This window comes from Merops nubicus, unplaced genomic scaffold, assembly GCF_000691845.1.
Source record: "Merops nubicus isolate BGI_N331 unplaced genomic scaffold, ASM69184v1 scaffold23602, whole genome shotgun sequence".
NCBI classification, from domain to species: Eukaryota; Metazoa; Chordata; class Aves; order Coraciiformes; family Meropidae; genus Merops; species Merops nubicus.
In genome coordinates this window covers 15278-28016 of record NW_008591952.1, presented here as the reverse complement: position 1 = coordinate 28016, position 12739 = coordinate 15278, and the positions used below count along the sequence as shown (strand labels likewise).

General features: G+C 41.2%; 1 protein-coding gene across 1 annotated transcript in view; it reads right to left on the bottom strand.

The window, feature by feature from the left end:
- The window catches only part of LOC103767886 (DENN domain-containing protein 5B), a gene marked incomplete at both ends in the record, with an annotated part of 48540 nt that extends 37911 nt beyond the window's left edge, over positions 1–10629 (bottom strand). Inside the window, 2 exons of the mRNA XM_008935017.1 lie at positions 4691–5357; positions 10520–10629. Of these exons, the coding sequence (XP_008933265.1) occupies positions 4691–5357; positions 10520–10629 (777 nt within the window). The remainder of the gene's footprint in view (positions 1–4690; positions 5358–10519) is intronic.
- Positions 10630–12739: the final 2110 nt, after the last annotated feature.

Here is a 12739-nt window from a genome sequence, read left to right as displayed (position 1 = left end):
CATGTTTAAATCCCTAGAAAGCCAGACATACAAAATGGATTGCCGAGGTTTCCGCAGAGCCCACAGTTTAATTCATCTCTCTCCAGCAGAATTCTCATTTTGTTACCAATTCTTGGGAAATTGTAGCAGCTATTGCAGGGTTATTAACTTGGAAACTGCTGGAAGCCTCCACATTCAGAGTACCCTGACATCTCCACAGTCATGTGGGAGAGCTGTGCTCTGAATAAAATAAAGGGCATTTGCAAGAGTATTAATTTCTACAACTGAATAAACTATAATAAAACTACAACAGCAAGTCTGTTTCATAAATGAAAGTCTGTAAGCCCCAAGCTTATACAACGTTAGTGTGTGCTATATCATGTGCCTTGTTTAGTGGTAACAAGCATGACTCTGTATCAGTTTCTTCTGCTTTACTGGGAGTCTGGTAGTTCTTATGTCCCACCTTTGAAACTCACAGCAATGCATCATAATCCAAGCTTTGATTTGTAGAGGATGAAGTTTATAAGGCTGCAATCCAAAGCCTGCACCCTGAAAAACTGTGGGGAAAAATATTTAATCATTCCCCTTGGTTTTCAAAGCCCCATTGTCAAAATTTGGCCCTATTTAAACTTAAAAGTTTTCTCTATATGCAGGAAGATGTAACCTGAAGCCACTGGAGTTCTGCTTCTGGTGTTTTCAGGTACAGCTTTCTGTGTCACCTTTGCAGGCCAAAGTCAGCACTTAGAGCAGTCTATTACATCTGCTCACCACCAGTGATTTTGATTCAGACCCTGGAAGTCCACGCTGTACCCATTAACAGTACAAACTTGTCTTTTCAGCCTGGCCATTTAGGGTGCAAGCACAGGTCTCTGCCAGGTTCCTAAGCTAGCCTCACCTTCTTCTGTGTTTTGCCCCAATGCTGCCACAGCACCGTTTGCTGCTCCCAAGCTGCACAGATGTTTCATATCTTCAGACTGAAATGCTTTGGTCATACTTGGTTTTACCCCAGGAGGACACAATTACCCACACCAGTGGTTCCCAAACTCTGTTCTGTAAAGCCATGGTGATAGCTTGTTAGCACCATGCTGTTTTAAAGTTTAAATCATAAACTCGAGAAAAATTGAGGATTATGGTAGTTGCCTACAGTCTGAAACATCTGAGAATGAAAAAGCTTAAAAAGTGAGCTCAAAAAATGAGCTCAATTTTTCATATCATTCTCTCCACTAGTCTGCTTAAACCATCACTGGTGGCTAAGGGAAGTTACAGTCCACTGCAATCCCTGAGTTTTCCCAAGCAATAGGATACCACTCACCCATGAAACACCATGAACAGAGCAACTAGAAACCTAAATTTGACAGTAGCAGCCATGGAGAAACAGCTAACAGTTGGTCCTGTCCCCACTGCAGAGCTGTGCCAGACACTCTCATATAGTGCTGGAAACATGCCTAGGGTAAGCTGGGTAAAGTCACTCAGCACCCTGGCCTCTTCATTTAGTTGGATGCCTTTGTTCAGGCTGCTGGAAACATGCTTCAGCTACAGGGTTAAAAATAAACTTTCATCATCAACAACTCCTAGTTCACTAGAGAAAAACCACTCCAGAAAAGCCAGGATAGTCTCTGTGCCAGCCCTTCACTGCCATTATCACTAACTAGGTGCAGCTCCACTTGATTGTCATCCTTTCGCCAGGCAGCCCACTGCCTGTGCTTGCCTATAATGTGTGGAAATAAAGCTCTTAGGCCCCTTATTCCCAGTGTCTGCAGCCTCCATATCCATCCTGATCTTTCTTGGCCACAAAAAGTAATCTGCCTTTAGGGGACAGATGTTTAGTGAGAAGTTTTAGGTCCTCAGTAGTTGGCCAGCAGGCTTGTTGTACGGTCAGAGCTGTGCAACAATTTATATTTTTCACACCACCTTCCAAAAGACATCTTTACTCTTTAAAAAGAGGAACAAATTTTTGGCAATCTTGAGTGAAAAAGTTTCCTTCCAAAAAGGCTAGGAGAATCACAAAACAAGTCAGCTTACGTTTCCCACAGGCATTATTAGCAGCACTCTCACTGAAACAGTCTGGTGACCTGAAGCAGGTTATGTGAATTCTGACTTCAGGTTCATAATGCTGTCTTGCTTGAAATTGCACCCTGTGGATCCAAGACCATCTTGTACTAACCTCTCATCGAGTTTGGAGGGCTGCAGCAAGGCCAGGTCACTGGAAACACAGACCATTGAGTCCATCCTCTTTAAAGCAGAAAAGGAAGGAAGGATGAATTTGCAAAATCATTCTCTGATTTGTTACTTTGGAACAAGAGATATGTAAGCCAAAACTTCATCTTTTGACTTGAAAGAACTTGGGAGTTAAGAAAGCGTTGTTCCCTGATGGATCTCAAAGCTTAGAGGAGAGATTTCAGTGGTGTCTAGCCTAGTTATATCTCAAATAGGAAGAGAACTGCTTTGTTTTCCTCTTTCGGGAATTGCAAGACTGACATTTAAAAGAAGCTGCAGTGCACAATTAGCCAAGCACTCAGCTATCAGGATATGCCAAAACTGAGGCTTTGCACTTGACCTCCACTCCACATTCCTCACCTCTGGGAACTGGTATTATGGCGCTATTTACACAATCACAGTATTTCCCTAATACAACCATATGCTTTTCCCCATGCGCCATCAAGTTGTGTCTATATTAGATAGAGAAGTAAAGGTCATGTCAAGGACACCCCTAGATGCATCAATAATAGAGGGAGAGGGGTGAAAAAAAAATTAATTTTGGAGGGTAGAGATGATTAATCCTCACTATCTAATTTTTCTCTTTAAAAACCCCCAAACAAACCCATAATGAAAACAAAACAATTAAACCCTTAAATTATAGCCAGTAACATGAACAAAAAGTTAGTATTGCTCTAACTTCTGGTGGTGCTGAAAACTGAGCCAAAATTATTTAGTGGCTATTTTGTATCTGTCTCAAGGACTATTACAAAACTAATGCATATGCAGGTTGCTCTCCATCTGCAGAAAATATAATGAAAATGTAATCTGACAAGCAGATTTTTCCTAATGCTGCTAGCTTACAGTAAAAAAAAAAAAAAAAAAAAAAAATCTCAGTTTTCAGTGAGTCCTTATGCAGGGACCAGGGTGGGACTGATGAGCAGGGGTGGGGAGACATTTCAGTGGTGTTGCTGCTTAATGTCAAACCCCTGTGTCAAGTGGCAAAGGCAACATGATTCAAACTGAGGAAGAAAAAGGTAAGCGCACACAGAAGCAGATGGGAGGGTAAAGCAGCCTAATCAAAACTAACAGTGGGATTTCTGCTCACACTTCAAACTGAGAGTGGATAAAGCCCTTTATTTTCAGTTCTCGAAAGCAAACCCCTGGAGTCCATGCACAGAAGTGCTCTGCAAAGAACTAGCAACCCTTTGAATTCAGCCATTTGCAGAAGAACTACTGTCCTTCCACCTCCCTGAACATTTTTCCCCATTCTCAGTCATTTATTCATTAGTATTACTATTGCACACTTACTGATCCTTCCTATCATATGACAAACTCAAGCATTCACTTTTGGAGCCTGAAGGTTCGTTACCCATACTCATTTTAGATGACATCCCATCCTCTCTCTCCTCTCTATTTCAAGCTCTATTGCTTGAACCAAATCTCTTGACAAGTCTAGGTGTTCAGCATTTTTTCTTCTTTTTGTTAAGAGGTATATGTACCTGGATTCATTTCTTGTTTATTCTAGTCTGATGAACCACAGCCCCAAACTTTTTCCCTGAGGCACATTTTACTAATTTGGGGTCAGCATCACACAAGCCATTTGGGAACCCAGATAATATGGACAGGCATCCAGTGAGAGTTAGAGGAACCTCCAAAAAACTGGACAATCCCTTGAAAGTCAGGAGGAAACTTGACCTTGACTTTTCCAGGCACTCTGGTGCACTGCAACAGCTGTAGCACATACCTTTTGATACCCGAGTATTACTGGGGCCAGACTCACAGCAACCAGCACCATACAGGAAACAGTAACAGAGGTGTAAAACCTCACAGCATGCCCAGCATCATGCCAACACTTGTAGCAGAGCACTGCAACTTCTGCCGACACAGCTACCCTTTGCCAATTGCAACCGTAAATATCTCAGAGAGAAGGACCAGCTTCCTTATCAGAAAAGTTCCCAAATATCTCAAGCAGGACCTCAAAGAGATGCCCTGTAACTCCACTCAGTTCCAACCCAGCATGAAAACTTCAGCCTCTAAGTGCTAAAATCCTCTCAGTGCTTTAATCAGAACATATCCATCACATGTGAGGGAGGAAATCTCCCCAGACTTCAATATGCTGCTGAATTCTGAAAAAGAAAGTAGACAGGGTGTCTTCTGCAAGATGTATGACTTTCTGCTGGTATTTTTGCAGAAGATAGGATTAGTTTCACGCTGTCTTGCAGCATGATCAAGGGCAATGTAAGGATAATAATTAAGTGAATTCTATTGCTAGCTGTCACAAGTGATAAATACAATGCATAATTAAACAAGCAGCACCTAGACTGCCTGGAGGAAACAATTATTTAGTGCTTTCATTAGGACAGACTCATTTCTCTCGCATTTTTTCATTACATTTTCACGTTTCACAAATCTGCTGAAAATTGAGAGCTTTATATTAGCTCCTGTGCTTGCAGCTGTCCAGGAACTGCCCGCTGGGAACAGACCCAGTGTGCATCACCAGACAAGTGCCCACCTTGTGAGTACAGGAGGATCTGCATCTCCAGAAGAACGCAGGTGAAAACCTGGACCAGGTTCTCCAGGCCCAGCAGCTCGAAGACCTCCCGCAGCGGGTAGTCAGAGAGGGGCAGCTCGTTGGGCCCAGGTCTCTGGCAAATGATAGGCTCATAAACCCCATAAAACTTCAGAGACCTGCCTGGGGGTGGCAGGGGCACTTCGTAGAGGATGTTGTGGATGTAACTCTCCAGGGGCAGAGGCGGTGGCTGCTGGGAGGTCACTGCCTTGTAGAGCTGGATCAGGAACTTTTTGCAGGCTTGCATGAAGGGCAGAGGGGTAATGAGGCATATGCATTTGGAGACATAGAGCGTGTCTCTGCTGATGTCGTAGGAGTTGTACCGCTGGAGCTTGGCGAGGGACGTGGCGTCACCTTCGTCGGTGCTGCTGGCCAGGGAGTCCATGCTGCAGGAGGAGGAGGCGCAAACGCTGCTGTATTGCTCTGCGTTGTGCATCTGGTAGAGCGTCTGCATGGCTGTGCAGATCTGCTTGCTCGTGACCTCCTCGTAGAATGTGAGCACAAACCCGTACGTACGGGAGCCATCTTCTCTGGTGATGATGAACGAGTGGAGCTGCGGGTCTCTGTTATCTGCCTGCGTCCTGAAAGACAGCCCTTTGGGCATACACAACTAAGAAAGAGAAAAAAAAAAGTGGATATAGTTATCTAAGCCACCATTTCATTTTGTTACTTTTGCTTTACAGGAACATTCTTTTTATCCACTGCGTCATAACAAGACTTTTATCATTAAATGTAATCCCTCTGAAAAGCCACCCAAGAACAAACAGCCTAAAATTGATGCTACTTGAAAGAGGCAGACATGGCTAAAGGAAGGAAAACACCCTTCAAAATGTCCCATCTATTAAGTCATTACGACTCATTGTCATTACTTTGTGAAATTATTTTCACTGCTGAATAGTTTTTGTCTCATTTACTTTAGCATCGTATAAAAACATCCAGTTTTCTTCACATTTGCATATATCATACTCTAAAATCAGAGAGCCAAAGAAGCATCACTGAACTAAAATCACACAGACTTCTTAAAATTATTTGATCTTCCCTACTTTTCTTAAAAGAAAAAATAAAAATGATGGCTATTACATTTACTTTCTTCCTTAAGCACTACCAAATACCTTAGATTGGAAGAAGGGGAGAGGGGCGGGGAGGGAAACACCCCAAATCTATGAAAGCCTCACTTTTGATTTACCACTTAGCAAAATCTTTTGCAGTGATTCTACTACACTGGGTGTTTCTCTGAGACATAGTCCTATTGATAACTCGAGACATTCTTCCAGGCATTCCCCAGGAATTCTATCAGTCATCTAATACAAAATAATAAACGTCCAGGAAAACTTGTTTGAATGTGTCAGCATGAAACGTCTTATGTTCTAGCAGTCTGTTTATAAACAAAGAACTAAAGCTTCCTTTGTACCTTCCATTTGAAGAAATAAAAGGAAAGAAGAGAGGGAGAGCCTTCAAAGTGCTCTTCCTCTTCCAAAAGAGAACATTAGAAGCCAACTTTCCCAAGGGGTGTGAACCTACATGACTGACTGCATCCCCTAATGTGTCAATTTGACCAGAAGTAAATTCTTCAGATGGTGGAAGAGGTCAAGAGAAATAATTATGTATTTTCAGGCATCTTGTAACATGAACTTCATCAGTGCACCTTGCAGAGATCATCTGACAACCTGATAAAGCTGCTGTCAGCCCAGCTGGGATTTAGGCCAGTGGTCCAGACTCACCTCACAACATGCTAGCAAGCCCCTAAGTTATCTACAGCAGCTTTTATGTATAGCTCTAAAAGGTAATGTATAGGGAAATAAGTAGCCTGGAGTTGGTAGAATAATTTAATTCAATTGATGGGAACCATGAAATTGCTGCCACAAATTTTGAATGGTTGCCACATTTTCATACAAAAGTTTTATAGTTTTTATTGCAGCATTAACAGCAGTGCCATGGTTAAGGCTTCATCCAATAAATGAGTACTAAAAAAATCCTTGTTTTACACTTTATGTAAATTTATTCTGCACAATATATCTCTTAACCTCATTTTTTTGGCAGGCTGGCTTAATAAAAATTTATTTCTAAAATATGGGCATTCAACAGCAGCTATAGCCTTATTATATCCAATCAGGCTGAAATAATAGGTTTTAATCTCAATGCCAACAAAGATTATGTTTTCATCACTTTACAGAAGAACACCTGGATAAGCAAATTATATGTCCTGCTACAATCAAGCACAAATAAACACCAGGGAAATTCAGACCAGCTGAGAGTTTCAGAAAGGTGTTTTAAATAATTTTCCTCCAAGTCTGAATTATTATTCCCTCATCCTTTATATGCTGAGTATACACACACAAAAGGGACACCCCTCAGTTTCAGCCACAGCTCAGCATATGCAGAATATTGACATTTTAAGATCCTGGCTGCAAACCCTGGCACTGAAACTGCTGTTGTTGTTAGGCTTACAAAAGGACACTGGAAAAGGCATAGAAAGAAAGAAGATGGGAAAGTACTGAGGCAGGGAAGAATGATCAAGAGTCACTTAAGAAGCTAAGATCAAAAGGAAGGGCCTGTGCTCATTTTCCAGCAATACAGAAGGCCTCAAATTTGCAGGTAATGCATGAAAACTTTCATCTTAGTGCCTTGGACATCAATCACTTCCCATCTCATCTATGTTTGTCACATGTGCCACAGGAGAGTGTTGGGGAAGAGCAGCCTGGGACGTGTTAGGGGGGTTGAAGGCTCTGCCTGCTGGTGAAGCTGGCTAACGTACGTCGAAAAGGCAGCCAATTACCTTCTAGTGCATCTTTATATAAACACAGAAAACTACCCAAGATTACTGATCAGCAGACAGGATTTTGGTTTTCAAAGCACTTTACTATTTATATTTAAACGTATCCATCAGCATAAAAATGTGGAACTAAATCATACTTCCAGTAAGGCTTACAATCAACATGGTTTGTAAAAACAAAAGGAAGCTGCACAAAGACAGGCAAAAAGATATCAACTCATCCGTACAACAGCTCTAGAGGTGATGACCAGGAGACACTTTTCCTAAACAAGGAATCAGGACACACACACAAACTGTAATCTCTTTCTCTTTCCTCCTCCAAGCCATCATCAGTTGCAGATACTTCTGAACCAAAGGTCCTCTCTGGACCACTGCCCATCAGCAGCTGGTTCACCTCTTCTCCACTTTTTAAGCCTCTGTGTATTTTTCATGTTCATAACATGTTGCAGCAACAAGCTTCATACTTAAATTGCACCATGGGAGAGGGGGCAGAATGAAAGATGCTTTTGTTTGTATTAAAGCTTGACTCCTTCAAATTACACGTAGGAGCCTTTCATTCTTCTGTTTCATGAGGCGTCAAACGGACAATGCTTCCTTGGACTCCAAAAATATAGGCAAATATTTATATAACTTGATGAACCAGAGGGTTGAAACAGGAGATCTATTTCCTAAAGATTTCACTTTCCTCTCTGCTGAGAACTTCCGTCTGGTACAACACATTACTTTCGAATGGCCACAGAAGATAGTATGTGACATTAGGCAGGGATAAACACAAAAAGCATGTGTGTGTGTGTAAGAAGCACTTCTCTATTAAAGAGAGCTCCATATTTCAATATATACTTTGAAAGGGAAAGAAGATATGACTCATAGGCAGAGTGATTGCTTGGGACCTCAGGAGGTTATTTTTAAAGCGACAGGATGGTTTCAGAAGGCAATTGAAATTCCTTAGGCATCCAGCAAAGCCAGAATTCTCCCAAGTTAACCTTCAAGGATTTATGCATTTTCTTCTCTGAGGAAAATTGCTTCTGGAAGCTCACATAAAGCAAATACATAAGCAGAACTAATACAGCAAGGCAAGATCAGAAAGGACAATAATTGCTTCAAGGGATTCTGTGGAGGTGGATATTACTTTAAATGATGTTTCAGATCAAAACAATAAAGAAGTTTTCCAAAAGATGATTTAAAAGACCATTAAATACTGCTGCTGTTAGTAAATGTGGGGGCTTTTTCCTCCAAAACACATTGCAAATGAAAGATGTGTTCTTCAGCTATTTGATTTCATCTGAACACAGCTCAGTTCAATTATTTTATTTTAATAGGTCCCTTGCTGGTTTTGGTATTCCATTTTTGTCCGATAATATGATCACACCTCATGAATACTAGACATTTTCAACTGTAATGTGAGAGAAAAATAATGCAGCTGGAAAAAAATCCAGCTATTACCTCTTGCTCCCATATTCCTGCCACACCCCCCCCATCACTTCTCCTCTGAACACCCTCAATTCAAAGGCAGAACTAAAAGGCTTAAGTAGGCTTGGTAGTTGAGTCATTACCATATTAACTATGCTGATGAAGCTTCATTCCAAGTCCTTCATGCCTTCTGCATAAGCAAAGTGATGTGGAGACCTGCCCAAATACCACATCATCTCCATCAGTGCACATTTGGAAGCAGAGGACAGAAAGCCCCAGCAGTCAGTGGGCAGAGAGAGTGATCAGGCTCATCTCTGCATTTTATGCATGTGCAGTGCCACAGCATCAGCTCTCTGTGTCACTGCTACTTCCAGCTTCTGTCTTTTCATGTTAAATATTTGACACAATGCTAAAAAATAAAATTTTGTGGAAACTGAGATGAACTTCAGACTTCTACATCTGTGTGATTGCAAAGAAGTTCCAAATGCATTTTTGTATTTGCAAAAGCCATTTTATTATGGGTTTTATGTGTTCCCTTTCTCTCCATCTCCCAGGTGAGGGCCAGGAGATTCTCTTGACTTCAAAACTGCACTGTACAACAAGGTTGGTTCTGTAGCTAGTATGTAGTCATATCCTCCTCAAATGAGAAGCTACATTTAGGGGAAGGGATTCCCTAATTTTACAGTTTTGACTTAGACCCAATATACATTTTTTAAAACAGCTGGAAGTGGTAATATTGTTTAATGTTATTATTACAACAACTGGCTAATTTTAAGTTATAAAAATACTAACTTTTTTTTTGTACTCAGAAGCTCAAATATCAGTAACCTGTTGTCTTTATCAGGATATTTTCTTAAACAAGTGCTTTGGTGATTTTGGAAATACCCTTTGAATATCAGCTCTTCAGGAAAATTTCCAGAGGATCAGCCGCCTTTCAGCTGTCACTGCCCTCACTCCAGGAACTATTTTTTCCTCCCTCCCGTGTTCATGGGACTCAAACACACAGATGAATGCATCAAATTTAGCTGAGAGGAAAGAGGAGTACAGAAGATGCATTGGTGAAGAAGTGCCATTAAAGGTGACTGCTCAACAAAAGCTGTGGCTTAGGCAAATTCCTTCTGTGTAAAGATTCCTCTTTCGCTTGCTCTATGCAGCATCAAAGATTTTTGTACTCAAAAATTTCACATGGATATTACTATCTCAAAAAAGCCTTGGTTCACCTCCTCCCACCTGTGGATATGTATCCTGGGATACGTATCCTACGTGGGATACATCCTAGGTATGTATCCTACACCCCTTCTCACTGAATCCCTGGGATGGTGGTTAGACTGGTTTCATTATGCAGTAGACTTGACTAGAACTTATGAGTGAAATGCAGCATTTTACTTCTGTTGTGTCTGAAAGTATTCTGTATTTTCAAAATACCCCTTCCTCTACAGCTTTGTAACCAGCTTGCCTAGTGGGTGCTTCTAGTCCCAGCAGAAGCACCTTGATCACCACATCACAAGGGCTGGTTGTAAACAACCCAGGAGGCACTTTAGCATTTAAGTTGTCACGAAAGAGCTTGAGAAGAGAGTTTCTCTGCCTACCATGTTGACAGCATCCTGGTCAAAGGGGTTCCACTCGATGTTCTGAGGATAATGTGCCAAAACTTTGGACTTGAAGGTTCTTCTTATGGGACTCTGGTCAAAATTCTCTCCTGAAATAAATTAAGAAATAACGACTTGTCACAGCAGCAAGGCTTCAAAGAGGGCTGGCCTGGGTAGCTTTCTTTCACTTTGTTTTTGTTTTGTTTTGTTGTTGTCTTGTTGGTTTTCTGTTTTGTTTTTTAATCTGAAGGGCATTTTCATTCCCAACAGATGTACTACTTTTAAAAGAGAAACACAGAAGATGCACATTCAGTCTGATCTTACCCTTTTCCACAAAAATCTTACTACAGTTGCAACACAGCTTCCAGCGTTGTATTTACAGCATGGAAACTTATTGTTAAGAGAAAAAAAAAAAAAATACTGCTCGAGTTTTATAGAAAAAGACTCTGCAACCAATTGAATTCCCCACCTTCCCCTATAGCTTGAATATCCAGAGATGGCTTTACTTAGATGTTAAAAGAGCACTTTCCCTCAAGTTTGTTAGAAAGTGTCTTATGGTCAGTAAAAAAGTATGGGCACCTTTCCACTATTGTAAGGTACTCAAGGATCTGTTATAGATCTTTTTTATATCACAAGTCTGGTGTGTAGATTAAACATTATTTTTTTTTTCTGAATCAAATTTCAAGGACAGACTTTTCATACAAAGAATCCACCAACTGCAAAGAGAAAGACTGAAATTAGACTTCCAGCAGAAATGCATCCAGTTATCAGCATACAAATAGTGTATTTCACAGTAAAATTGTTAATGGAGTTTCTAGCATTTGTTAGTCAACAATATGCAACACAGTAATAAAAATAAAAAATTCTTTAAGTCTATTAATTATATTACCATCTATTACACTTTTCTCAGGTATCAGGTTATTAATTTTGGGCTTCTTCCTTAAAGACTACAGGTGGGCCTTTCCTGTTCAGTTCATTTCTCACTTGAGAGAGATGAATGGGGTGAAAGCCCATGTTCACAATTTTTTTCACCAAACCTTACTTTGCACTCAAAGGCTCCCTTTGGGACTTCTTTTTGTTACCTGGATACTTTAAAAAATATGTTACTGAAATTGAAATGGCTTTCTTCTAGGTTAAAAAAAATGTTATTTCTCTTTATACTTAAAGATAGAACCAATATTTCATTAATGTTTTTAATGAGACGTTATTGTGGAGGAAGAAATAATCACTTGGCAAGCTCTAAAGGCAATCCACTGTTCTGTAGAAAAGTTAAACTACAAGTCACTAACCTCACTAATCCCCTCTGAAGGCAACATGGACTGTACAAATGCAATTTGTGCTTGCTGAACTACATATGACAACTCAGCCTTCATGCAGCTGGCAGCCTCTGAGTGATGTTGCAAAACTCAGAGTTCAGCAGTTACCCCAAGGTTTCTGAGGCCACAGCCATTTGGCACGTGCCCTTTGCTCCTTGCAAAGTACTGTCTACACAATCATTTGGCTCAGAGAGAATTAATCTAAGGAAATTTTTGTACAAACTGATACTCGAAAGCTCAGCTTCTCAGTGTTTTCCTTGCAGAGCTTAGGATCTGCAGATAACTGCAAGGAACACTGGGTAACAGAGAAAAACACAGTGGCAGCTCACAAGGTAAAAAACACCCAGGCAAAGCTTTAGCATGTTGAAAATCACCTGTTGTACGAAACCCTTAACACATCTTCAACAGAGGGCAGAACCTGCCCTGTCCCTCAGGGACAGCAGTGCCAGGGCCATCGCACCAGCACCTGAGCAAGGGCAGGTGGAGGAAGGGGAGGCAAAGGTCAGGCATTTCTTACACCAACACCAGTCACCCTCTTGGTTGGGGAGGGGAAGCAGAGGCTCACGCCACAAGGACACACACAGGCAGGTGGAAACTCCTGGAGATGCATGAGTCAGCTGTGCTGGGACTCCAGCTGGCCCTGCTGTAAGAGCTGCTGCACCAAGCCAGCTCAGGGGCCAGGTGGAGCAGAGCTAACCAGCCCTTCCAACAGCACGCGCTTTCACATGCACTCCAGAGGAAGGGTTTAAAGGCCTTTCCTTCCCAAGACATCTCTCAGATTTCAGGTACAGGTATTTTTATACAAAGGCTCATTATTAACTCAGGATTTAGACACGTTGCAGCATTTTTTTTTTTAATTATTATTTTCCCCAGCACCACATCTGTCTCATTTGATTTTGGTGGG